Raw genomic sequence first — 27,822 nt, 5'->3', positions numbered from 1 at the left:
TACAGTAATAAAGTGTATATTTTATTGAGAAGTATTGAGAACACACACTATGTTTGTACGCATGCCTTATATCTATGACTTTCTCTGACAAATGTTCATCACTTTTACCGTTTTATTATAACATAGCTTATTATCCATAAGAGAGTATATATTAAATATATTTAATATTATATAATATGACAATTGTATTGGATTTTATGCAAACTATTTATTGACATTATATACAGTATTAATACACTCTATAAGGTATTGCACACAACTGTGGGTTTCAGTGATGACCCAATTCACTACAATTTACTAATATATTATTATTAATAATACCTGTATTTAATTTTTATTTCAACGTAAATCTATCCAAATATACTGTATATATATTGTACAGTAATTTTGTTTTAAAATACATTATATCGAAGATCATTACTAAACTTTTCCATAATATGTATGAAATAGTATGTCTTATATTCACATAACCCACAAATATTGTCTTTAATATCTTATAGTTTTATACAGTATGTTAAAGTAATATCTGTGTGTAACTAAAAAGTTTAAAAATATTTTTTTTGTGATTATAGTGTATACAATAATATTAAAATGCATCGTTATTAATATTTTTATTGAATTAAATATACAAATTATAAATTACTATATTTGATATTAACTATATATAGATTTAAGATATTGTTAAAAATATGATTCAGATAAATTAAACAAAAAGATAGTTTTTATCGATAAGATTTATACACTAAATTAATTAGCAAAGTTTATCAAATTTAATTGACTTTGGTGATAGGATATTGCTAATTATATTATAAATTTAGTTACATAAACAATCATTTATTACAAAATCATAGACATTAATAACATTTTTATAAAATGATATTTTCTATGTAATTAATTTAATTATCTAATCTAATCTTAGATATAAAGTACATAATCAATAGAAATATATGATAATGTAAATAACAATATTTAATCTTTACTTTTGTTTATTTAATTATTAGTATAAATATCCTAATTTATCTTTTTTAAATTATTTTTTTAATTGACATTTATTTAATTTCTATAATTAAATGTTATACTGTTTACAGTTATTATTCAATCATTATATTAATATACGATATTATATCATGGAATTAGCATTTGATGCAATTATATATATTGTACAGAAATTAATTAAAACCTTTACACAAATTTAATTGTTTGACAAAATATATAACAAGAATATACGATATCATAATAGATAAATCTTTTTGTCATTCAGTTTATATTAAATTAAAATATTTTTATTTAAAGTAAACAAATATATAAAATTTATATATAATTAGAATATACTTGAAACTAAAAAAAACAATAAATATATTATTAGTATTAAAAAATTGTTTATTTTTTAAATTTTTAATATCATAAGCACACAAATTTTATAATCAATTTCCACACAATTTCTGTGTCATTATTCCCGTCTGAACCTCTCTTCCCGTCTCAGGTTATCATATATGGCACTAATAGTCACAACACTGATCCCTTAATTTTCATTTTATTTCTTTATTATTTGTTAACTGTTATTGACTGACATCGATGTCTACATTGCACTCAATTGTCTTCACATTGTATACACACAGCCGTAGACATCACTTGCATTACAATTAGTTTAACACTATAATAGTAAGCATTGATAAAAAGCATTTAAATTATATTACTGTATTTCATAAAACATTTTAATCATAATTATTTAATTCTTAAATTAAAATTAGATAAAATACAGTATAAGTAGCGTATATTAAGATGTTTAAATAAATAATTATATATTTATGGTTAATATACATACGGTAATGTAATTATACAGTACATGTACAATATTCGTAATGCATTATATTATCAATATTGTATTTAAGGGTGTGTGTCATTTAAATAAATAATAAATATATTGTAATAAAACTGCTGTATTTTAAACATGATTAAAGATTTAGTCAAAATTGAAGTCTATTTTAAAATACAATAAAATACAATTACAAATACAATAAAACCTATTAGTATATTCAATTATTAATTATATCATATCAAATTGAATTGAATTATCAATTATGATTTATTTAATTAATTATTAGTAGTATATATTTCAAAATATATTATCCTCATGATTTTTATTAAGTAAATCCAAAACTAACCATTAAATAAAAGTAAGTTTTGTAAAATTTTATATCTACTTGAAATATAGCATATATTTAATACCGAAAGTAATACTGTTTTAAAATTATATTAATAGTTTTAGTAAAATTTTTAAAAATACAATAATAATTATTTTTTTAAATGGAAACTTTTGATAAATAATTAAACGAATATAACTAATAAAAATATTCATTTGTCGTACAAAAAAATACTTTTAATTTAAAAAAAAGTTAAATAATAAGTTGAGCAATATTTGACTATATGAAAATATGTTGTTATTATTATTATAAATAAAAAATAAAATGTTAATTAAAAATAAGTAAATGTAAATTATGTGATTAAGAGACTTACAAACTTGAATGTAAATGTTTTTAAAAAATAGTTTTAGATAATAATAATATTGGAAAATATGTCGATTGCTTCTATAATTGATTACTTAATATAAATCAATAGAAAGTTTTACAAATTGTTTATATTATATATAAATTAAGATTTTTAATTATAATAAAATCTGTCATAAAAATTAAAATAATTTCTAACTATTTAATAGTTTTATACAATACTTTACTTATTTTATATTTTATTTTAAAAGAAAATTAAATAAATCTCTTTTTTATATAATTAAAATGAAAATTAAAAAGTTGTTACTGTTAAATAAAATATAATATGTCATATAATATATAAATTATATTTAATTGAAAAAATCTCAATTTATATTTAAATCAATTGAATTAAAACTATTTGATTTGTTTGTATTAACTCTTAGATTGATTATCAGCACTACGTTTGCAAACTGTAGTTATTATTGTATAATATTATTGTAATATTAGTGACAATTGGACTATAATTGCGTTATTTATGCAATAATAACACTAAATGTTTTGAATTGTTGTTTACAATTGAATGACATATGATTTGAGTGATTGAATCAATTGAGTGATGACTTCAAAGACATCGATAACGACGGCGAATGTCAACTCAGATATCGCCGATCTGTTACAAGAGTTGGCCAAACATGAGATGAATGTCAATCAAAACCGATTCAAGTATCAGATGTACAGAAAAGCGGCCAAAAGTGTGACGGATTACCCGAAACGTATCGAATCGACCGCTGAGGCCGTTAAGTTGCCCGGAGTCGGACCCAAGACTGCGGCCAAGATTATGGACTATATCACCAATGGATCCATTCGTCAATTAGATAGAGTGAGACAATCAAATGAAAGCAATACAATCAATGATTTGCTGAGAGTTTCAGGCATTGGTCCCAAAGTGGCCGCTAAACTCATGGCCGACGGTATCAATACTATTGATCAGTTGAAGTCAATCGCACACACACTGACTGATCACCAGAAGATTGGACTCAAGTATTTAGAAGAATTTGAACAACAAATTCCAAGAAATGAGATAATGAAGATCGAGACTATACTTATAAACAAAATGAATGAATTTAACAAAAATATTTTGTTAACCATTTGTGGATCATTTCGTCGCGAATCTCAAGAAAGTGGTGATATTGATGTCCTTATGACTCATCAGAGATTAACGTCTGAACAGTTAAAATCCAGACAACAAACGTATCTCAAAGATTATGTTCGCTGTCTTGAAAAGTGTGGACTCATTACCGACAGGATCTCATTGGGTGACACAAAGTTTATGGGTGTCTGTCGACTGTCCACAGATAGACCGCATCGTCGAATTGATTTACGATTCTTACCGTACGATCAATATTTCTGTGGTGTCCTGTATTTTACAGGAAATGACTTTTTTAATCAACAAATGAGAGTTAAGGCCAACGAAATGGGATTTACTTTAAATGAATATTCATTAAGAAAATTAGGATTGACTTCAGTTCCCGGAGAACCCATACCTATCATCTCTGAGAAAGAAATCTTTGAATACATTGACTTTCCATTTAAAGAACCTAAAGATAGAAATTTCTAGTTTTGTTTTTTTGCAATAAATAAATTAATTTTGTTTCGATTATTATCAGATTTCGAGTTTTATTATCATTTGTTTGTATCTAATTTAGATGTTATTCACTTTTATTTATTTAACAGTCATATCAATTAATTTTATATAAAAATTTAAATCAATAGTATTTGTGATAAATTAAATTAAATTAAATTAAAAATATAATATAGTAAACAATTCTTATTAATCATTAGAAATGATTATATAATTTATTCATAATTATTTTTTATATAAATATTTCTTATATTTAGTAAATTGTTATTTATTTGTCAAATGACTTAATCTCAGAGCAAATCATTTGAAACCAATTGTGAATTCTTGTCGACGACTCACTCGACAGACATACCAGTGATGTCCTTGCGATGAAATAAAGTAAATTTCTTCGTCATAATGACGTCTTAACCATTGATAATATTTCATCAAATTAAATGTCTTCACCAACCGGTTTGATCGTTACATTAGATCACAAGAATTTATTTACCAATTTTTGCTGATATTTTAAACATTAATAGCCCGAAGCAATACATTCAATACGAGATCACATTTTGTCGCAAAACTTAATCATAAGTGTTGTTATGTATATATATGTTGTTTTTGTTATCCTTTTTCTTGTGATAAATAATTATAAAACTCTTACCAATTATATTAATATGTTGTTTTAATATTTAAACATATAAATCATATATTGAAACAATTATAATATATATAAACCCATTGTAATAAAACAATTTTTATTATATTAGATAATTAGTTGAAAACTAAATTTTTATTAATGGATGTAAAAATTGTGGCCAAAATCTATTTAAACATTTTATATTATTATACGTACTGTTACTATTTCTACTATTATAATTACTATTAGTAATTTAAATATTAATACATATTAGTGAAAATTTTATTAAGTATTTGGTGTTATTCATCAAAATAGTTGACAATTTATTTGATATTTATCTTAATAAATATGGAAATGAAAAAAGAAGTCAAACGACGACTTGAATGGTCAGTTAGTGTCTCAGAAAAGGCTAAATTGACAGTAAATCCGATCCGAAATGTCGTCGAAACCCTTAAACTGCAGCCAAATCCCGACAAACAATTTATACCACTTTCTATTGGTATTATAATTTTTATTTTGATAATTATCTAATTTTTTGTTAAATAACTACATTTTATTTTTTATTTATTAAATTTAGGCGATCCAACAATTTTTGGTAATTTAAATCCATGTGAAGAGACAATAAATGGATTGATAGAAAGCGTTAAATCAGCCAAAAATAACGGATATTTTGCGGCCGCCGGTTGTGAAGAGGCCAGGAATGCTGTGGCCGAGTATTGCTCAGTCATTGGAGCACAAGTAGAGGCTAAGGTATAGCCTAAATCTATTGGTGTTATGTATTAGAAAAGACCTAAAAATTTAGTGATTACTAAAAATTCATAGATTTTGACAGATAAGACCATTTCATTAGAAGGTCGATCAGTGCAGCACTTGTTGTAAATTAATTTCAATTCAATCCCAGTCCCAGTCCAACATACAATCCAAGGGCAAACCACCAATTTTTTCAACTATTTCTGACTTACATAAAAATTTATAAACTTTCCATTTATTAAGCTTAACATATAATTTGTGATGTTATGTATTAATGAGATATATTATATAATAGGAAACATCAATTTTTTAATTTATTCAAATTACAAATAATTATTGTGAAAATTTAAAAAATAGATAAATTAATTTTTATTTACAAGTTTACTTTGTTATTCTCAATAATGATTATATATATATTGAAATATAATTAAGTTATTGTATCAGAATATAAAACCGATTGGTTAGTAACAACTCATGTCTTTCCTCAAACACTTTTTATGATATAAAACGTGTTTTGAATTTATGTAATAAATAATTAGCACATATTTTATTATACTATATATATATATATAAAACTCAATTTATTATTTAAAATGTTTTTAATGATTCTTATTCACAATTAGGACGTGATTTTGACGAGTGGTTGTTCGCATGCACTCGACTTATGTATGACTGTATTGACAAATCCCGGTGCAAACATACTGGTGCCGCGGCCAGGATTTTCATTGTATGAGACATTGTCGGCACTAATTGACGTTGAAATAAGACATTATGAACTGTTGCCCGAAAGAAATTGGGAAATTGATTTGAATGACTTGGAGGACAAAATTGATTGCAAAACAGCTGCCATTGTATATAACAATCCTTCCAATCCTTGCGGTTCAGTATTTAGCAAAAAACACATTTTAGACTTTTTAGTCATCGCTGAAAAATATTTTGTGCCCATAATTGCCGATGAAATATATGAAGATCTAGTATTTCCTGGCAATCACTTCCATCCAATTGCATCACTTACTACTGAAATACCGGTGCTGTCATGTGGCGGAACTACCAAGAAGTTTGTTATGAATAATTACTATTTAATTATTAATTATTTAATTAAATTTACAATAAGATACTATTTTATCAAATTTAATTTATATTAATTGACAAAATTTATATTTATATTTAAAGATTTTTAATCCCTGGTTGGAGAATGGGATGGATTCTTATTCATGATAGACATTCCCGATTTGGATATGAGGTATGCTTTTGTAAAATTAGTTTACTATTTATATATTAATTACTGAATGTAATATTTTTAAATAAAAATAATTTGAAGATAAGACATGGTTTGAATGCATTGGCACAACGTTTGGTTGGACCTAATAGCGTAACTCAAGGAGCGTTGCCTTACATACTAAAGAATACTCCGAAAAGTTTTTTTGACTCAACCATTGAATTTCTTCACGTAATTGTGTTTATATTATTTTCGATATAAATTTATTTAATACCATATTTTAATTTATTATAATTATTTTGATTAAAGATAAATGCAACACTTGCTTATGATGTTTTAAGTCAAGTGCCGGGTCTACGACCTATTATGCCATCGGGTGCTATGTATATAATGGTAAGCGTCGATATGATATACTTTCCCGAGTTTGCGTCTGATCTGGAATTAGTTGAAAGACTTGTTAGTGAAGAATCAGTATTTTGTTTGCCGGGAAAGTGTTTCCAATATCCCGGATATGTTAGGATTGTTCTGTCGGTACCAACAGATCTGCTTAAAGAAGCGCTCAATAGAATCGACTATTTCTGTAGAAATCATTTTGTCCGCAGCAATGGTATCGATGGCTATGACAACGGTTTTAATTGATTACTTTAATACAGTATTTACGTATTTTTATTATTTTTTAATTGATTATGTGATTCAAGTGAATAATCAATCATGTATTTTTATGTTATATCAATGATATGTAAGTATAACATATCAATTATTTAGTTTGACTATAATTAATAATAATAATTGTGTAATCGAAATAACTATGGTTATCAAATGTTACAAATTATAATCAAATCAAATTAATGTTATCAACTGTTTTGCTTATGATTGAATAAATTTTTAATATTTTTAAACATTAATATCTTAAAATATAATTATATTTATTTGTTACAGTATTATTTTTATATGACATTTACTTATAAATAAAATTTAATAATTATTTTTTTTAGTTATTTGGGAAATATAAAATAAATTAAAATACAATAATATTTATAAAAATATTTGTTAAATTGAGAAAATAAATCTAAAATGTTAGTAATAACATTTAATTGTATAAACTAGAAAATGATTAAACTATTTTTTAAGTGATTTTATTTAAAGTTAATAAATTAAATACATTTTATTAAACTATGTTCTTAAAGTAATATTTGTTTAATAAAGTCTATGAGTTCACTAAAATTAAACAGTATTTACTAAAAAACATATTAAGTAATGAATTACTAATTATAGTTAATTATATTTTTATGTAAACACGTTCTGGCAATAAAATATTTATTTTAATTTATTTAAAAAAAATAAAGTTATGAGTCTATGACATCATTTTTAAATAAATAAAATTTTAAATTACAAGAATTGTTTTTGAAATATTTATTTAAAAAGTGCTGTACTTTTTCTATATTGTAATTGTCTTTCAAATATATATTAAAAATAATTTATAATGACTTAAACCATTAAATTAATATAATAAAAATAATTATTACTATTATTATAATTATTTAATTATACTGTACTTAATTATAAGTATATCAATAGTTAAAAATTGAATAACAATATACATGTATAATACAATTTAAAATTTATTTTAAATATCATCGTCGATATGAACGTCATTTAAAAGTATTTATTTTTATTATACTGTATGTCTAATCACTGTTGCTATAAATTAAATATATTATGTAAATTACAATGACTTTAAAATTATTTAAGTGTATAAATAACACAATATTATAATAATGTACTATTAATATAATTTTCGATATTTAAAATAAAACATAATATAAGCATTACATTTATTATATTATTGTATACTGTATTTTAATTATTAAATGTTTAAAATTATATAATATTAAGCATATTTGATAGATTTTTTTGTCTCAAATATAATATACATTTAAAATTATTTGTTAAAATATAGAACAATGTTATGTATTAATCAGTAATAAGTTTAATCAAGCTTTACATGAAATCAATTGTTATTATAATAAGAAATGTTTTCTATCTGTTATTCACATTAAATGAATGGAGGGATGAGTGGTTTTATAGGACTAGTTTTGTGGTCTATTATATGAACTACATGTCCAATGTTTAATGAAAACCCGTTGTTATAATATGAGTTGAAGCAAAACTCTTTTGTCTGCAATCACTGTAATCAATATAAAGACAGTCAAATAGTCAGACCTACTGTCGATTGAATAAATTTCAGTGATTAATGTGGTGTTTGTTATAGTATTGGTTTTTGTTGATATAGTTTAACAATGATATTAATAACAAGTTATAAAATGAATGTTATTAGTGGTGCATAAATCGCTTATAAAAGTAATGTCAAACAAACAAATATATATATATAATAATAATAATAATAATAATAATAATAATAATACTTTGTGGCCAAATGTATAGCTATTAAAGTACAGCTATTAGGATGTGAGACATTGGACATAGGGTTTGATTCAATGGGGAGACACACTATAACCAGTCGTTAACCAGTCATGAAATGATTAAAATTTCCGAAACGGTCAACATATAAAACATTAGGTCCGATGTCTACCCTTCTCATCACTAGTAGTCCCACTGAGTGATTACTCAATCACTGAATTCAATGACCAGACATTAAGAATCGGAACTACATATTCTCTCTCTCTCTCTCTCTCTCTCTCTCTCTCTTTCTTTCTATCTAACCGACCGTTTCGTGGTTATAGTAAGCCAACTGTGTTATGTGTTATATGCCTAAGCCATGCCATTTCTCAGTGGGAATCATAATATACTTGCCATTTATAATACACTTAATATTATGGCAAATGTGTAAACCATAAGACTGTTGTACATCAAAATGTTTACAATATTTTTGACATATCTTTCTTTTTCAGACATAATTGACAAACAATAAGTTGACGCATATTTGTGTTCAAACGTTTTTTTAAGATTAACAAAAAATATTTTATTTATTTCTTTTGTTTTATTAACAACATTAAGGCATAGGTTTAACTTAGAGCACTGATATAATTAATTTAGTTTTGTTTCAAAAAAAAACGTTATCATTTGTTTTATAGTTTGTTGTCATTCAATGATTAAGTAAATACAAAAAAGAGACAAAAAAAATGATTAATGATTTAAAAATATATAGTTTTTAATGATTATTACTATAATAACAGAATGAATTGTAATAAATTAATTTCATGTATAGTATAGTTAGTTTAGTATTTTGATTATGTTATATGTTGTACTATATTCAGCTTAAGATTCTTGATAAGTTACTAATATTATTTAAAATATAAAATTATTTATTTTAACATATTGAATTTATTATTAAAATTTTTAAAATTAATTTAGTAATCAATTAGTCATTAATATTTTAATCAACATAACAAAAAAAAACATTTATTGATATTTTTTTTTATTAATTAATAAAATTAATACAATATTTTTTAGTTCTGTATATACTGGTATGTGTAGTACACGTGCTTTACACCAATCATTGTATTTTTATGTTTATTAAGTTTTGTATGTTTTTTAAAAATTTTATATATTTATTATAATAGTTTAATAACATAGTGTTTATAATGATAATTTTAGCTTTCACTTGCAACAAATTTCTAAGCTAAACTATTAAAATAAAACAATATAATTACAATGTTATAAATATTACAAAAATATTCTATAATAATATTGTATATCATATATTAAAAATTGTTTAAATTTAAAATCAGGTACAAACATTAAACTATATTTATAATTTAAGCAAGTTATTTTTATGTTTTAATTGTAAAATAAACTAAAAAATAGAATTTTGAATTTTAATATAATAAGATTTTGCTAATATATTTGTTAAAATTTTTGTTGATGTTTTTGGATAAAACAATATTTATTGGTGCAATAACTCATTAAAACTTGTGTTTAAAATTAATGAATATATGATACAATTGTTTAAAAAGGCATTCATTATAATAAAATTCAGTTCAATTGTTAGTTTTATAGTAGTAGTTGTAAAGTAGTCATGAAATGTATGGTCAGTTCTATTACTTAAAGGGGTTAAAGTCAAAGGATTGAACCATAAATAGGTCGGCAGGTATTTGAAGGATAATAAATGCATTGTTTCCTAAATATGACAAAAATATTGAATTATTTTTAAATGCAAACTTAACAATATCACAATATCATAAATAATGTATAATTTTAAGAATATAACTAATATAAAACAATAAAAATAATTATTTCAAAAATTTCAAATTTTAAATCAATTATAAATAATGGATTATTTATCAAAAATCTACATATTGTAAACATAAAAAAGTTCAACAAACAAAAAATAAAAAATTATATTAATTTAAATTTTTAAATATAATAATCTGTTTTAAAAAATTATCTCAAAACTTTAAATTACACTTATTTTCAATTAAATTGACATTTTAAAAATCAATATTTGTTATATAAATAAAAAATTGTGATAATCATAAAATACATGTCATAATTGTCAATAAATATCTTTTTGATGAGCAGTCAAGCTATACATTGACAAACAAATCAATGACCACTCAGTGTTTTTTTTTTGGTGATAAAAACATAACTTTAAATTCCAAAAATAATTCAAAACATCACAAACTTATATTTGTTTTTACTTTTATTTTTGAATCCCAATGTATGAAAAAATATATGGTTTATATTTATATCAAACATTGTATTTGTTGTTTTCATAAGATTTTATTATCTGATTTTTTCTCAATTTTCGAGTAAATCTGTTTTCTTGTTTGACTTTACAATATAATGTTATATATGTGAAACAAAATGTTAACAAATAGTCTTCAATATAAAGAAAAAAATTGAAAAATATGTTTTCTTTACACATATTATCAAATATAGTTTACTATTTTTTTGTTACAAAATAAAATCATGTTTGAAGAGTTCAAATGATGTGAACATTTGTGATCAAAAAACATGATTGAAAAATGTCACAAATATTTTACAATTTGTTACGCTATCAGATATTATATGTGTTTTTGTTATAAAAAAAAACAGTTATATTGCAATTGGATATAGAGATAAACACATGTATACATGTATTACAATGTTATACAGTATTTAATATAATGGTAGCAAAAGTTATCAATGATATGGATTTCAAAAAGATATGTCTATTTTTCGATCATAACATAAATGCTTTATACGATATCTAGAAAAATGATCAAGGCAAACTGCATGTATTCTATTATATTTTATTGAATATAAAACATAGTAAATATCAAATGTATTTGTCGTGATATGAAACAAATTTGACTGAAATGCAACTAATTTTATGTCACCAATGATTGACAGCCGTGTAATAACGTGTTTGGGATGTGTTTAGTGAGTGAGACCAGAGCTCGGGATCAAAGTTTACACAAAATAGGGTCTCCTTTATGTTATATGATTGTCCTTTTGTTGAATATTGTGTGCATTTATTATTATTATATATACATATATTTTTTCTTAATACACAAAATAGGCATTCAATATGTCAAACATGCAGTGATACTTATATCTGAATATAAAAATCGGGTATTCTTTCAGAGCATTCAAATGTGTTTTTTATAATAACAATATAACAAATATATTTTGAACTTCAATGCATTTTTGATTTGCTTTAAGATTTTAAGAAAAAGCCATTGAAGAGTGAAAATGAAATGTAAGACTAAATACAGTGATGTTTATAATATAGACTTTTGAATAACATAACTATAGTACTATATAATACATATACAGTATATTGTAAATGTATCAGAATATGTGTTACTAAAAGTATGAGAAGCTGTGATGTTGGTCTTCTATGATATTTGTATTTATCTATAATATAAGCCTTATCCTGCTTTACAATCAAAATAAGCTGAGAATGGGTTCATTGATTTTCCCATACAGTCAATGGTAAGGACAGCATATCATAAGTTGTAGTCTTTTATGTGAGACTTTGTAAAACACGGCAAAAGAGGACCCATAGTTCAGTACTACACAAAAACATCACTGACTGCTCAAACTCAGCCTCTAAGCTGTCATACATTTGTAACACCAACACAATCAACATAACACAACATATCCGAAATGGCAATATAACAGTGTCTTTGCCAGTGATGGTGCAAATCTGCATTCAGATCCTAATCTTATTCATATATATTATTATTTCAAATACTTTTCTCTCACTTTTCCAACCAAATACTTATTCACTGCTAATATTGAACTTATGTTTAGCAATACAATAGACAATACTTTTACAGCACAGCTGCGGACCAATGAATCGACAAATTATTGAACAAATTTACAAATATTTTTCGTACATTACTTTACTTCAATTATTAAAAATAAATCAACGATGAATTAAATAAAATAGCTTTATATCTGATTAGTATTAAATCACTTATTCGATACATGATATACAATTGATTACTGATAAATTATTTCTATATAAACTTATATAAATAATACAATTTACCAATAATTAATAATTTTGTTTATTAATATAATATTGTCATATTAAAAATTTATTAGAAATGACATTACATTTATTAAATTAACCATTACTTAAATCATAGTACAACATACCTAATATAATATTACAATATTACAATACAACTATTTAAATGTGCAAATCTTGTGTCGCTTTGTTATTCAAATAATGTGTTAACATATTAAAAATACAATACTTGAAATATGTTTCAAATGTAAATTTGAGGAAACGCTAAATGAGATTAAAATATGTGTTGATTGACAGCTGAGAAAGTGAACATTTGGCACCTGAGAAGTGCCATAAAGTGACCACAAATCTGACGAAATGCCAGGGATTTCAATAATCCCTTAGTTTATTGAATGCTATATTCAAAGATTCACAGATTTGTTTCTATCTATACTACAGTACATTATAATCAAATAACTATTGGTATATATAAGTATATTGTATGTATATTGGTATATTCCACCTATATATATATATAAATTATATACAAACTGTGTAATACAGTATATATAAATATACTTATGTGCATTATATACCTATGTGTTATATACTGTATATAACTTACTTTAGGTATATGGTATATATTGTATGAAATACTTTATTTGATCATTGAATGCATTTATCAATATATGGTATACTATATATCGTACATTACTATAGACTATACTATTGTATACTAAATTACCATTAAAGCTATCGGAATATATTAAAGAGTTCATAAATATTAATGTATTAAGTTGTAAGTACTCAACACATGACAATTTGATTGCATTATAAACCAATTGTATTGATTTATATATAAATTTCTAACTTTATTGTATTGTCTTTCAAGTTATAGTAAATTTTTATAATGACTTCAAACTCAAATTATTTAAATAATATGTCACTCAATATGTTTGAAGGAAACAGTGATTATAATATTTGCTGTGAGAATTGATGGTTAATTAAATTGATTGCATATAAGCATTGTATACATTGTTATGTTAAGACTATTGTCAGTCTATTTATTTGATGTGTTAACAAAATGATTGTATGATTCAAATGTATGTCATATATTGATATTTGAGGGCAGAAGTCGCTTAATACTAAAATTGAATTATTGTTTGCTTATTGCTATACATACTCTCACCACAAAAAATTATATCAATTTTTACAATGAGATGAACAATCATTTTGTGTATGAATGGCAACACAAATGATGGGAAGTGTTGGTGATGGCCATCAATGGTGTGTTGGCCAACAATTGAATGCATTTATAGACATAGTATTGATTGTTTAGAGTATGGCTTATGCCTTATTGTAGCGAAACAGTCAAAACACACGACACACGACTTTCTCTTTCAGAGTGCTTTTGAACGGTAATCTCCGCCCGAATCCATTAAAGGGGAGACACAGTTGATAGGGAAAGCCACTAAATTTTGGTTAAGCTTTATATGAGATCTAAAACATAATATATATCATTCACACACTTAGAGACACATACACACTGTATATATATATATAATTGTGAAAGTCATAGATATATAACATATATATCATATTGAATAAGTTTGTATGAGTCCTCAAAACCGTATTAAAGCATTTTGATTGTCGATTTTATCCAAAAACCAAATAGTTTTTAGACAATACAATGATTTTTAGACTTTATATAACTTTAAGAGCTTAAGATAGATATGTCAAACAAATTCAATATATGACTATTAGCTTAACATATTTTTATGAGACAAACTTTGTTATAAGAGTGTCTATCAATTGAATGATAAAGCATTATATCGAGAGAAAAATATATTTATCTTATGGTTGGCTTACAATTGCAAGTGTAATAGCAAAATGTGATCCCTTTCCCAGTGGGCCCCGAAACCGGTCTGGCATTTCGTGAACTATTATATTAGTTAACTATATATCAACTCATAGAGCACTTCAATTCAATATGTGATGGCACTGGCCTACTAAATGGTTACTTCTCTGAATGTGTATACAAACTGTATAAATTTATTTATACCATAGTTTATTTCAATAGTGAGTGACAATTACTGAAAAACAGTTTCATTTCTCAATACATTTCACTCACAATTTGATAATACAATATATATATCTAACATGACTGTCGGCTCACTCCTAATTTTCAGTCAATTCTCACTGCATTTCGTTTATTCGCTTCATTTTGTCTTTTAGTTGAAGGTCTCAATGCTCTCAAAGACTGACTCTATGACTATGCTATTAATGGATCACTTCATCATTTTATACTTAAACAGTAAATGAAAGGAACACTTAGGAAAAAAGTGAACCAAATTAAAGTGATGGTACACTTCAATAATGGTACACACATTTGAAAGCACTGGTAGGTCAATCAGTGGACTACCTTTTATAGCACAACTCAATCATTCATCCAATTCTGATGTCAGATGCTCTTCACTAATCCATTGGGAAAATGAAGAAAAAAATACTAAAGAATACTAAGGATTCAAATAGAGAGGACATCACTATATTAGCTAACAGTCTCTTTCAGTTCATTTCATTTACCATAATTCATGAGACTCTCATCTATATTGATATTGTTATTGTCGTTATTGTCGTTGTTTGAACATTAAGTCAATGACCAATAAATTTGTAATTTTTATATATGCTATCAAATGTTATTATAATAAGATAAGATCACTGTTTAGAAAAAACAAAAAATTTACATAAGATTTTGTAATCCTTAAATCAAACTTTAAATTAAAAAATGTTTTTTAGTTTGTTGTGTTGTTAGGGGACTGTTAGGCTGTTAAAGTAAAAGTAGTAGTGATTAGAGAAGTGGTATGATTTGATGAGTTTGTATTATACGTAAACAAGTTGTTGGCATAAGTTGTTGCCTAAAATCTATGCACTAAACCTAACAATATAACACTCGAGTCACACATTCATACATACTGTAAAGTGCACACACACACACACACACACACACACACACACACACACACACACACACACACACACACACACACACACATACACACACACACACACACACACACACACACACACACACACACACACACACACACACACACACACACACACACACACACACACACACACAYACACACACACACACACACACACATACACACAAATATATACATACATACAACTTATATTATGTACAGTATGTGTAGTTTTCTCTCTTTTAGTAATAGTTATTGAAAATAGTCGACTGTAAGTTGTATGTGCAGTAAGAGTGAATAGCACTGTTAGTTTGATAGTGAAAGAGACATAGATTTTCACATAGACGGGCATTATATGAGTTTTACCCCCATTTGTTTGAAGCAATCGTTGCCTTTAATGCATTTTCGATGTTTTGGCACTCAGTTGGACACACGTTGTCTCATATGGTAAGGCCTGCTCTCGTGGGTTTCAAGCTTAACATGGATTTTCACTATAGGTTAGGGCATCTCTTATACTTTAATATTTTACTCTTGTTTTTGCAGCTCTCTATGTTTAGAGGTTTAGGTAATATTGAGCCAAACTGTCGACATGTGTTGATTGTCATATCCATACTATCGTTACATTTGCTATAATTTCAGCACTAATACTATCACTGAAACTACTAGTCGTCAGTTTAGACGTATAACACGTATAACAAGCAAAATAGCATTGAATCTTACATTTCGCACCTCTTCTATATAACTACACAAAAATCAATGCTCTCTCTCTCTCTTTAATGGATTACATAACACGTCTGAGACATACACTTTTGAATCGTTACAAACCTATTACTTTATCACTACTATTGCTATTGCATGTCGTGTTTGCTCTAAAAGTATTACATATAATATATTGTCGACAAAATCACATTCAACTTAAATGCATTCATCAACTCTTAAGAAACATCTCTTGTTTTATTTTATTATCATTTTATTTATATATGCATACAATTCTATATATACTTTATAATCTTATAAACTATAATATATTAAGTACTGCATAACGATATTATATAATAAATGTATAGTGTATTATCATATATTGTATATTAAACTGTATCAGTATATGTAATATTCATAATATGCATGAATTATTATATTTATTAAAAAGCTTTTATGTTAAATTAAAGAAATTTAAATTAAATTAATTACAATAATTAATCAAATTTATTCAGTATTACTATTATATAAAGTCTGTGACATAAGGGTGCGAACTGGTTTTTGCTTAATATCTCTATAACTAATTGAACTAGATAAATAAATATTTTATTAGAAACATGGAATCCTGGGACGTATAACTTAGTATAGTTAGTTTTTATAGATTTAAGCTTATGTAGCTAAGCACCGGTAGGTGCCATATCTCTAAAACTATAATAAATATCTAAATTCTGATAATGTGAATTTAAACTAGGTGAAAATTCATTAGACACGTGTTTCGGTAATTTTTAAAAAAATTAATAAATTTTAAACAAAAAGCAAAAAAAATGTAAAATTTGTAATATTTTGATATTTTCTAGAAAAAAAGTGTCAAGGTATTTTGATACGAAATTAATCTATTATTATTTGTTATTTTATTAAGAATAATTATTCTATTTAGAATTTTTAATTATCATGCTTAGTTTTTGAGATATTAAAGATAAACCTTTTTACCATTATATAAATTTAGTAATAAATATAATTAATAAAATTTTATAAGAAAAAATTATATAATGGTAAAAATGTTTATCTTTAATATCTCAAAAACTAAGCATGATAATTAAAAATTCTAAATAGAATAATTATTCTTAATAAAATAACAAATAATAATAGATTAATTTCGTATCAAAATACCTTGACACTTTTTTTCTAGAAAATATCAAAATATTACAAATTTTACATTTTTTTTGCTTTTTGTTTAAAATTTATTAATTTTTTTAAAAATTACCGAAACACGTGTCTAATGAATTTTCACCTAGTTTAAATTCACATTATCAGAATTTAGATATTTATTATAGTTTTAGAGATATGGCACCTACCGGTGCTTAGCTACATAAGCTTAAATCTATAAAAACTAACTATACTAAGTTATACGTCCCAGGATTCCATGTTTCTAATAAAATTTTTATTTATCTAGCTCAATTATTTATAGAGATATTAAGCAAAAACCAGTTCGCACCCTTATGTCACAGACTTTATATTAATAAAAACAAAATAATATTTTAATGTGAGGTCACACAGTATGCATGTATTACCCACTCGTCCACTACCTGTCATGTGTTGTAAGTATTGCACGAAAGTATGCTTTAATAGGAAAGTTAGTTTAAGTACAAAGTGTCGGATGAAAATGGATGGATGGCATGAATGGCATGAATGGTAAGGCATTAATTAGTATTACTCTGGAGTAAAACCGCCAAAACTGATAAACACTGGTAGTAATAGGCATATAGTATATGTATGACTTGTTTTGTATTATCAATGGATGTAATGCAAGTGCAATCAATCACATTGTGTTTATCAGATCAAAATGTCACATAAAGCCAACTAAGCGAATGATGAAACTATATTACATGAGTTTGTATAGGCATTAGACTATTATTACGGATATACATGTAATACAATACCGTTCCACTTAGGAATAGATCAGTAATGGCCAGAGACCACATTATATGATTGCTTCAAAAAAGCCAATTTAATGTATATAAAGCTTATTAATGATTAGTTTATTATGATATTAGTATTTAGATGGGAAAAAATATGTGCTAACAATTAGCTCACTATACAAATGATAGCTCAGACCTTTTACTATAGACTGTTTTATTATGAATATAGTGTATGTATGTGACGGTCAGTCGTGTGCTAGTGATGTATGTGCACTACAATATATAAATGTATATATAATATAATATATCCTTTTAATAAGTGTCACATTAAAAGTGAGAGTGAGTTTGAGTTTTGTATATTAGAAAAAAAGAGAGTGAAAGTGAAAGTCATATATGAAAGCAAATGATGGGGAATGAGATGAACATCACTGTTAGGACCCATGACTACAGTGAAAATGAAAGCTAAGCTATTGACTGTATAAAAGGGACTGTTATGTGTTGTGCCGATCGCAATGATCGGCACTGTTATGAAAGGCAGCAACACTTGAAAGTAATGGATGCGTCAGCTGCCAAACTATCCAAACGCCCATTTAATGAAATATGAGAGCACCCGAACTTGGCTTTGGCACTCTGGTTGTGCCAGTAGTCCCAATGCCGGGTAAAACCATATTGCAAGTAATGAATCTCCTACTGTTTTGCAACAAACACATAGACATTATCATTGCACACTATAAACCATAGCATTTCTATTGCTGTAATTTTAGTTATGGTAGACTTGCAATGCCTGTGCTGAGCCCTTAACACACATCATATTAAATAAAACCACAAATGAGTTACACGACTATAGATTTGATGGCACGCGTCAAACATCGGGACATACATTCATACCAAACAATTCATTTCATTTTTATTTTATATTAATATATTTCTTATTGAATTGTATTAATCTTGTAATCGTTTTAATTTTTCACAATTTTGTTTTTTAATTAAATTTTCTAATATTAATTTTATTGGTTTTATCAATAAAAAATATGTTTAATTTAACAAAAAGCATATTTAATAGGTTTGAGTATATTATGTGATTGAAAATTGACATAAAATCGATAGAGAAATGCCACCCAATGTGTCAGTCATTGAGATGTCAGGGCTTTAACTATGAAAGATGTGTATATGTGTGGTGTTGTGTTCAGTTGATGCCATCAAATGTTGACAATAGATGTGTCACAATGAATGGTCCGACAGCTATATTCACTAACATTTTCTTTCACTATTTTTATATAAGTAGCTCTTAAAAGGAGAGAGAGAAAGAAAGAGAGTTGGTATGAAAAACAGTTCATTTGAGTGGTATATGAGCTATGATAGCACCTGCAGACTTGAGTTATTGAAACCAATTTTTCTCTCTCACACACAAACACACACACACACACATACATACATACATACATACATACATACATACATACATACATACATACATACATACATACATACATACATACATACATTCACTCACTCACTCACTCACTCACTCGCTATAAATAAATGAATGACTATATGTCTATACAATTGGCTTAAATGTTCAAATTTTTCTTCACTTGAATCAAAAGTTTTTGGCATTTATATACAGTAGTGTATAGCATAGCATTTGACTACTAAAGTAGTGTTTAGTAGTGCACACCAGTCAATGGGGAACCCCTGCATATCGACAGAAAAAAAAGAAAAAACCGTATTTTCAGTAATAATAGTAAAATAAGAAAATATAAGGAGTGGTCTAAATATACGACACGTTATCCTGAAGAGGAATATATGGATATTTTATGGATATATGGTTCACATATTTGGATCACATCTGCAAATGAAAGGCAAACTCTTTTCACGCAGAGATAGGCATAACATTAGTATACAGTTTATAATATTAGCGATAAGTTATTGCAGAATTGGTTGCTAATAATGCACAGAACATATCATCAGATTTGATGCATTTATGATGACTGCCTGTGTCTGTGTATCTGTGAGCACATCCATCCTGTAGTCACTCTCTCATTCACTTTAAGATTCTTCTGAATGAACAACGAGAACAAGTGGTCTGATATGTTAGCAGTGATCAGCTCTTTTGTCAAATGGCTTATGGCTTATGGCTAATATAGTAGTCATAAGTTTGGTATTTTGTTAAACAAAATTTTGTGTCATTTCCTTTGCTAAACAAAACTTATGCTAACACTTGGATAGTAGTACTAAAAGCACTGTATTTATCAAAACAGGCACTTAATTTGCATGATATTGAAATTGATAATGCATTGTATTTGATGCACAAATCAACCAAAACTTATATATAGACACATATTTACATACTATTTGCGACCAATAAATGCTTCACCAACTCATCATATACTATACTATACTACAGTGTGTTCAGACAATACAGCTTTAAGTAAAAACCCAAATATATATCACAAGCTTTTCACATACAATATATATATATATTTGTAAATAAGTTTTGCAATAAAATCGCTGAACAAACTTAATATAAAGTCGATCGCAAAAATCATACAATAATGTCAACTCTAATACTTTTCTAAAAACTAAATCTCTATTATATTGTTGTGTTATTACAGGAACTAAACATTTAATTTCTATGATATTTGTATAACTTCTTATCGATACTCATTTCAAATTAATTTATATCAATGAAAAAGCTATTTATTATGATTCATAATTTATGAATTTTTATTTATTTTTTATATTAATGACAAATTTCACAAAAAAGTAATTATTTTTAATATTACTTAAGTCACTTTATTATTTTTTTTATAATACAACTTTTATAATGTACAATAACTTTGTATTAGGTTTATAAATATTTACAAAATAATACAAGTAAATGACAAATTATAATTTTAGCAGATAAATTAATAATTTAACAATTTAATTAACATATTTTACACTAAATGAAAAATTATTTTTGATATATGTTTTATAGTAATTTAATTATGATAATTATTTTTAAATTATATTACGTATTTTGATGTAAAATAATAGGTAAAATTTATAATATATTTAAAAATGTTTATTTATCTAAAAGCTCACTTGTGTTAAAATTTATAACTTAAAAATTTAAAGATATTTTTAAGTAAATATTATCTTTAATTTGAATCTTAGAAATATTTTGATGTAAAGTCCAACAGATAGTGTGAAAACATAAAAATATTTGAAACTCACTATCTTTTAAGTGTTGGTCTAAATGCGGAAAAACCTAAAGAATTTGAACCATTGATGTGTTTAACAATATTTATGTCCAAATTCGGTGACGAAGATGAAGACATTGACGAGTCTTCAATGCTTAGAGTAGAGCCTCCTCTGTCACTGTTATTATCATTGAGTGACAGTGCGTCCGGACCCGAGGATATATAATCAGGAAACACTTTACACAAAAATGTATTTGATTTGGAAAGGGATCCGTTTGACAAACGGTTATCATTAATATCATTCATAGTGTTGTGAGATGTTTGGGATTCAAGGATCGGACGAATTCCGTTATATGTGTTATTAAAGGAATCGCTGTTTGAGTGCATCAAATGAGGAACAGGTGCTGACAGTGGTAGGTGTGAGTAAGTCGTGCCATTACCGCTAAATGTGCCCGTAATACTTGGTTTATTAGTTTGATGACTATTAAAATAATTATGAGATCCAATAGTCTCTGAGCCGAACAACTGCATCGCTGAAGATCTGGTATTGTTATAGTTAGTTATATAGTGATCTTCTGCTAAATTTTGTGAACATTTGCGTAAATTAGTCGTTGGAAATCGTGAACCCTGTGGACAATCTCTTTGATAATCAGATATAGAGAGGGGCGCAATGGGTGCATCCGGTCCCGGAGGCATTGTCGGTGCCCACTCGGTAGGGGTACCTATTTTGCCAGTATATGGAGGACTGTGTGATGTAGCTGTTTGTGCCAACGACCATATCTTTGGTCTATTGATTAAATCGCAAACCATATAAGATAATGATATTTGATAAAAATAAGTTCTATACATAATTTATTGTAAACTATACCTCTGGCCTATGTTATCAATACTGGTCATACTGTCCAACATATTTGATGCCGAGTCCTGTTTAATATGATGACGACTCGCTGCTAATTGTGCGCTAACTCTTGAATTGTTATTTATTTGATGCAATACAATAGATTTAGAGTCGTGTCCATTATGGATGTGCTCGGAATGACTTTTCTCAACAATAACCTCTTTAGATGTTTGGTAAGAGTTTGCTGAATCTGTTTAACAATTTAGACATTACTAATGTATCGCTACATTAGTTATACTCATTTAAAAGCATAAGTGAGAGACAAACAGACAGAAAGACAGACAGAGAGAAAGAGAGTGAGAGAGAGAGAGAGAGAGAGAAAGAGAGAGAGAGCGAGTCAGTGATATAGTAGTTAAAGTTTGAGAAAACATTACAAAAAACTAATGGTTTTCTCACAGCAATTTCAGTACTGTATTAAGTAATGTGTATTCACTGGTGTGTTAAAGTATTTTGAATTTGTTTTGCGAGTTTCACTATAATTAGAATAAATAGTTTCAATGGTTTTACGGTAAACCCTAACACTATATCACTAGTATTACTGTTACACTGTATTACTATTATTGTGTCTCTGTATATGTGTATTGCCTATTATGCTATTTACGACTGCTTTATATCATTCAAATTCATGTCTAATAAATAAGAGAAAAGACATCACTTTTCTCTAATACTACTCTCTCTCTCTCTCTCTCTCTCTCTCTCTCTCTCTCTCTCTCTCTCTCTCTCTCTCTTAACTCTTTTCCTTTCCATTCACAGCACCGGCACTTCATTCATATATAACACACAACACAACGATGTGTTGGCACAAATCAATTGCTATTTATATTAAAGACTGCAAACACTTGCATCACTTCATATACAGTACAATAATGTAATATTTAATCCCATTACTGTCATTATCTTTACCCAACAATTATGTTACTCTAAATCCTAAAATAAATTTTTATTTAGTTTTATTGTTATATTATTATACTGTATACAATATGTACAGTACATCACATATACTAATTCCCTGAACTTCAATACATTTTGTGAAAACAACTAATAATTTCATGAGTTTTTTGCTTATCAATGAAATTATATTTAATTAATTATATTATTTTTTACAAATATTGTTGAAGTTTAATGCATTTATTTTTTTAAATTATAATTTATAATAAATAAGTATGAACATAATTAAACACATAGCAGTTTCAATAATATTAATTTATAAAAACTATAAAAATATTATATATTAGTTATTTATGAAACTGAAGATTATTATCACATTATTTGACATAATCTTATGGTTTGGTATATGAAGTCCATTAATCATGAGTCACGCAATGGGATAATAAATATGAAATACTAATCATATTAGTATTATTGATATTATTATTAATAAAGTAAAATAGTAAATATATTTACAAAACAAATTTATTGGTTTATCTGTTATTTTCAAAATTGATTAATAAATATAAGACTTACCCAAATCAGTTGGTTGTCTGACAGTCAATGTTGTTATATCAGTGGTGTTAGACTTATGAGAGACTCGAGAGTCAGACTCACTTTTGACGGACAGCTTATTGCGACCATTGAGACATTGGTTGCTGTTATCAGCGATATTAATGTTTGATGAGTTGTCATCACTATCTCTGCACGAGTCATCCTTGTCATCCGAGTCCTGTCCATCGCCATCACCGTCGCCATCATTACCTTTATTCCTGGGTTCCCACGTCATCTTATTTTCTTTTTTTAGACGTCTTCTGGCGTTTGCAAACCAAGTGGAGACCTAATCATTAAAATTTGTTTTATTTATTAGAAAAATACAAACTTTTGTAATTTGTTTGTCTTACTTGAGTTAATGTCATTTTAGTAATAATTGCGAGCATTATCTTCTCTCCTTTAGTCGGATATGGATTTTTTCGGTGTTCATAGAGCCAGGCCTTCAATGTATTTGTCGTCTCTCGGGTGGCATTCTTACGTCGGGTCGCGCTATCCATTGCACTATACCTCTCACTATAAGGACTATATATAGTTGGTTCATAAGGATAGCACGTGGTTTGAGGTAACGGAGCCCATCCGTTAGCATTTGGATCTTTTAAGTCATATGGATTACCCTAATTCATAAATTATTTATTTATTTTTGTTTTTTATTTAATAGTAATTTTTAAAACTTACAAATGAAGAATAGAAAGGATTGGTTCCTGAGGTATAAAAAGAGTTTTGTTCGGAATATGACGAGCCATAAAAGCTTCCGAGTCGAGGATAACCTGATATTAAACGGGAATCATAGGGAGTAGTCAGAGCACAGACTGATGATGTCGACGGAGATATTGGTGTTGCTGTCAGACCAACACTCGGTGGTAAGTGGTTGTCTTCAGTTGCATTTAAGTTCATAGTTGGAGTACTGTTCACATTAGTATGACTACGACTATCAGTGCCCGCACTGGAAGCACAACACGGAGAGTCTGTGGTTGAGTTGTTTGAATTGGATGTCATTATTGAAAGCTATGATTAGCAAACAAATAACATTTTGTGGTAAATGACAATTTTGGCCAACACTTTATGTTTTATATAGTTTGACAATCAGTGTGCTATCATTTAAATGGCATAACAGAGTACTGGATCCAGACATCTGGTGCTCTCATTATTATCAATATTAAATTTCATAGCAAACTAACAGTCATTTAGTTATACTGAAGTTGGAAATCAATTTAACAATTCAGTACAACATCTCATTTATTCGCATAGATTTACTACATATTGTTTAGCATTGAATTTATATAAAGCTTTTTATATAATTTAACACAAAATCTGTTCTCATATGCAAATCATCTAAACCTTTGCAATGATAGACAATAACTTATTGTTTGGGTCCTCTTTGACCCCAAAGCTTGGTATCTATTTAATAGTAAAGTATAGCAGTGTTTGATTAATGTTGTGTTTAATGATATTACTGGCATTAAATATCATTGAGAGATAACCACTTATGTATTCAAAATGATAATATGTTTGCTTCAATCATTCAATAGAAATTGGCAGAAAAAATAATAAAAGCCATATCGTTATATTATTATGTTATTTTAAGCCAATCATTAGTTAACAACTGCTTTATTATATTATTAAACAAATAAAAACCAATATATCATTTGCATATTATATATATATACTTTATATACCATTATTATTTTATTTAATAGAAAAGTATTTACTAAGTTATATAGTAATTTGCATAAATAAATTTTGATTATTTGCTTATTAAAAGATCGCATATAGAGTATATATTTATAAAATAAAAAATATTTTTAAAAAAGTTTTCAATGTTTTACCTGAGATGACAGTTGTTGTGTATGACAATGATATCCAGCAAATCCAGTGTAAGACATAGTCTCTTGTGGTGTTAAAAAGTTGACAAAAAACAGAAATTATTTATGTTTTTATGATTATTAGTGAGATGAGAGACAAGTGATGTTTAATTCAATTATTATTAATAAAAGACTTCATGAGTGATGACATTAATAAAGTTGTCAAACGAGTCATATATTAGCAAAAGACAAGTCATTCATAGTGTTTGACTGTTTATTAATGAAACTCTCAAATATGTGTGTCTAAGAAGAGACTGCACTCAAGTCAGTGGTACTCAGTCTCACAACTCGTGTATCATTTGTATTGTGTGTATGTTTGAGAGCACAGTTAGCACGTGTAGTCTTTGAGCAAAGTTATGTGTAGTATTAATGTAACTCAACCACAATAACAGTGCTCCAGTATGTCATACAAGTGTCAAAATGTCAATTCCGTTTCCTAACATAAGGAAAGACATTTTTATGACACAAACAGTCAGTCCTCACACAAGACTATCAGCCAATATAACGAAAGCCCAGTTGTTAGTGACTCGCATCCAATAATTCACTTTCATGTATAACAGTGCTCCACCAGCTCTGGTATTACTGCATATTAGATACCGGGTTTAGTCATCAGATTAGTCGCCACATCCTCTAAATTGTTTGAGCAGTAAAACTACAAAAGAGTTACAACATTTATACAACAGTCCTCATCTCTCCAACTGATTTCAACTGATTGTCACAACTTTTTAGAGAGAGAGAGAGAGAGAGAGAGAGAGAGAGAGAGAGAGAGAGAGAGAGAGAGAGAATAAGGGAGAGTGTAGTCATGGAATGTATGCATCGATTAAATTATAGTATATATACAGTAGTGGTGTAAATAAAAAACACAATGTGTTGGACTCACTACTAATAAGAGGTGGGATTTATGTAAGATTTGGTTTTTGCACTAATATTTCGATTGTATTTCAGGTATCGAACAGATCGACAAATATTTTGTTTTTTGAAAATAAAACATCAATTTAATAATAGAAAGTTCCCATTCGATTCCCATTCGATTCCCATTCGATTCCCATTCAATTCCCATTCAGTTTCCATTTAATTCTCAATAAATTAATTCGAATTTTACAAAAATAAAAATCTAAAGTTAATTAATTTATATAATAATAATACAAAATACTATTTATTTGTATCATTATTTGATGAATTTTAGTAAAAATATGTTTTTTTTTGCAATACAGGAAATTTTTAAAAATAAGGGAATTCAAATTTAAAGAAGGAATTTTACATTTATTCAATTGCACTAAAATCTAAATGCATTTAAACATTACAGTATATATATATATCTACTATAAACATAAAATAGTGTGTTTTGGTAGTGGTGTCCAACTTTAAGCCCCTGTCAGTGTTGGTCTGGTTAGCCCTCTGGGCGTATAACTGCATATTTTATGCACACATGATATCGATTTTTATACAACCAAACACTGATTGATGACTCTATGTCTCCGCCCAATGGCTCACAACATCGCAAAACTGTTGACAGGATATGAGCCCTCATTCACTGTTTGAACTGCCGTTCAGTGCATTTCCGATTGAATGAAACATTTCTCTTATCAAGTGATAAACGGTATTAAT

General features: G+C 26.7%; 3 protein-coding genes across 3 annotated transcripts; 2 read left to right on the top strand and 1 right to left on the bottom strand.

Annotated features, from left to right (window-relative positions):
- The first annotated feature begins 3,010 nt into the window (after nucleotides 1–3,010).
- Nucleotides 3,011–4,107, top strand: LOC128962495 (DNA polymerase beta-like). The gene has a single exon (XM_054308869.1). It carries the CDS (start codon nucleotides 3,106–3,108, stop codon nucleotides 4,105–4,107), a length of 1,002 nt encoding a protein of 333 aa, XP_054164844.1. The 5' UTR covers nucleotides 3,011–3,105.
- A 963-nt stretch (nucleotides 4,108–5,070) lies between these two features.
- LOC128962064 (tyrosine aminotransferase-like) lies at nucleotides 5,071–7,413 on the top strand. Its single transcript, XM_054308392.1, has 6 exons — nucleotides 5,071–5,249; nucleotides 5,328–5,500; nucleotides 6,124–6,557; nucleotides 6,674–6,743; nucleotides 6,822–6,950; nucleotides 7,029–7,413. The coding sequence occupies exons 1-6, from the start codon at nucleotides 5,099–5,101 to the stop codon at nucleotides 7,356–7,358; spliced, it is 1,287 nt and encodes a 428-aa protein (XP_054164367.1). The 5' UTR covers nucleotides 5,071–5,098; the 3' UTR covers nucleotides 7,359–7,413.
- Nucleotides 7,414–21,945: 14,532 nt separating this feature from the next.
- Nucleotides 21,946–26,925, bottom strand: LOC128962044 (iroquois-class homeodomain protein irx-4-A-like). Its single transcript, XM_054308366.1, has 6 exons — nucleotides 26,179–26,925; nucleotides 25,028–25,357; nucleotides 24,703–24,966; nucleotides 24,335–24,638; nucleotides 22,841–23,060; nucleotides 21,946–22,759 (listed from the first exon to the last, which is right to left on the bottom strand). Exons 1-6 carry the CDS (start codon nucleotides 26,233–26,235, stop codon nucleotides 22,006–22,008), a joined length of 1,929 nt encoding a protein of 642 aa, XP_054164341.1. The 5' UTR covers nucleotides 26,236–26,925; the 3' UTR covers nucleotides 21,946–22,005.
- Nucleotides 26,926–27,822: the final 897 nt, after the last annotated feature.

This window comes from Oppia nitens, unplaced genomic scaffold, assembly GCF_028296485.1.
Source record: "Oppia nitens isolate AA-2021 unplaced genomic scaffold, nextdenovo-longstitch-racon4-pilon3 scaffold6_pilon_pilon_pilon, whole genome shotgun sequence".
Taxonomy (NCBI): Eukaryota; Metazoa; Arthropoda; class Arachnida; order Sarcoptiformes; family Oppiidae; genus Oppia; species Oppia nitens.
The sequence above is the reverse complement of the archived record's forward strand: the minus strand, read 5'-3'. Positions and strand labels throughout refer to the sequence as shown.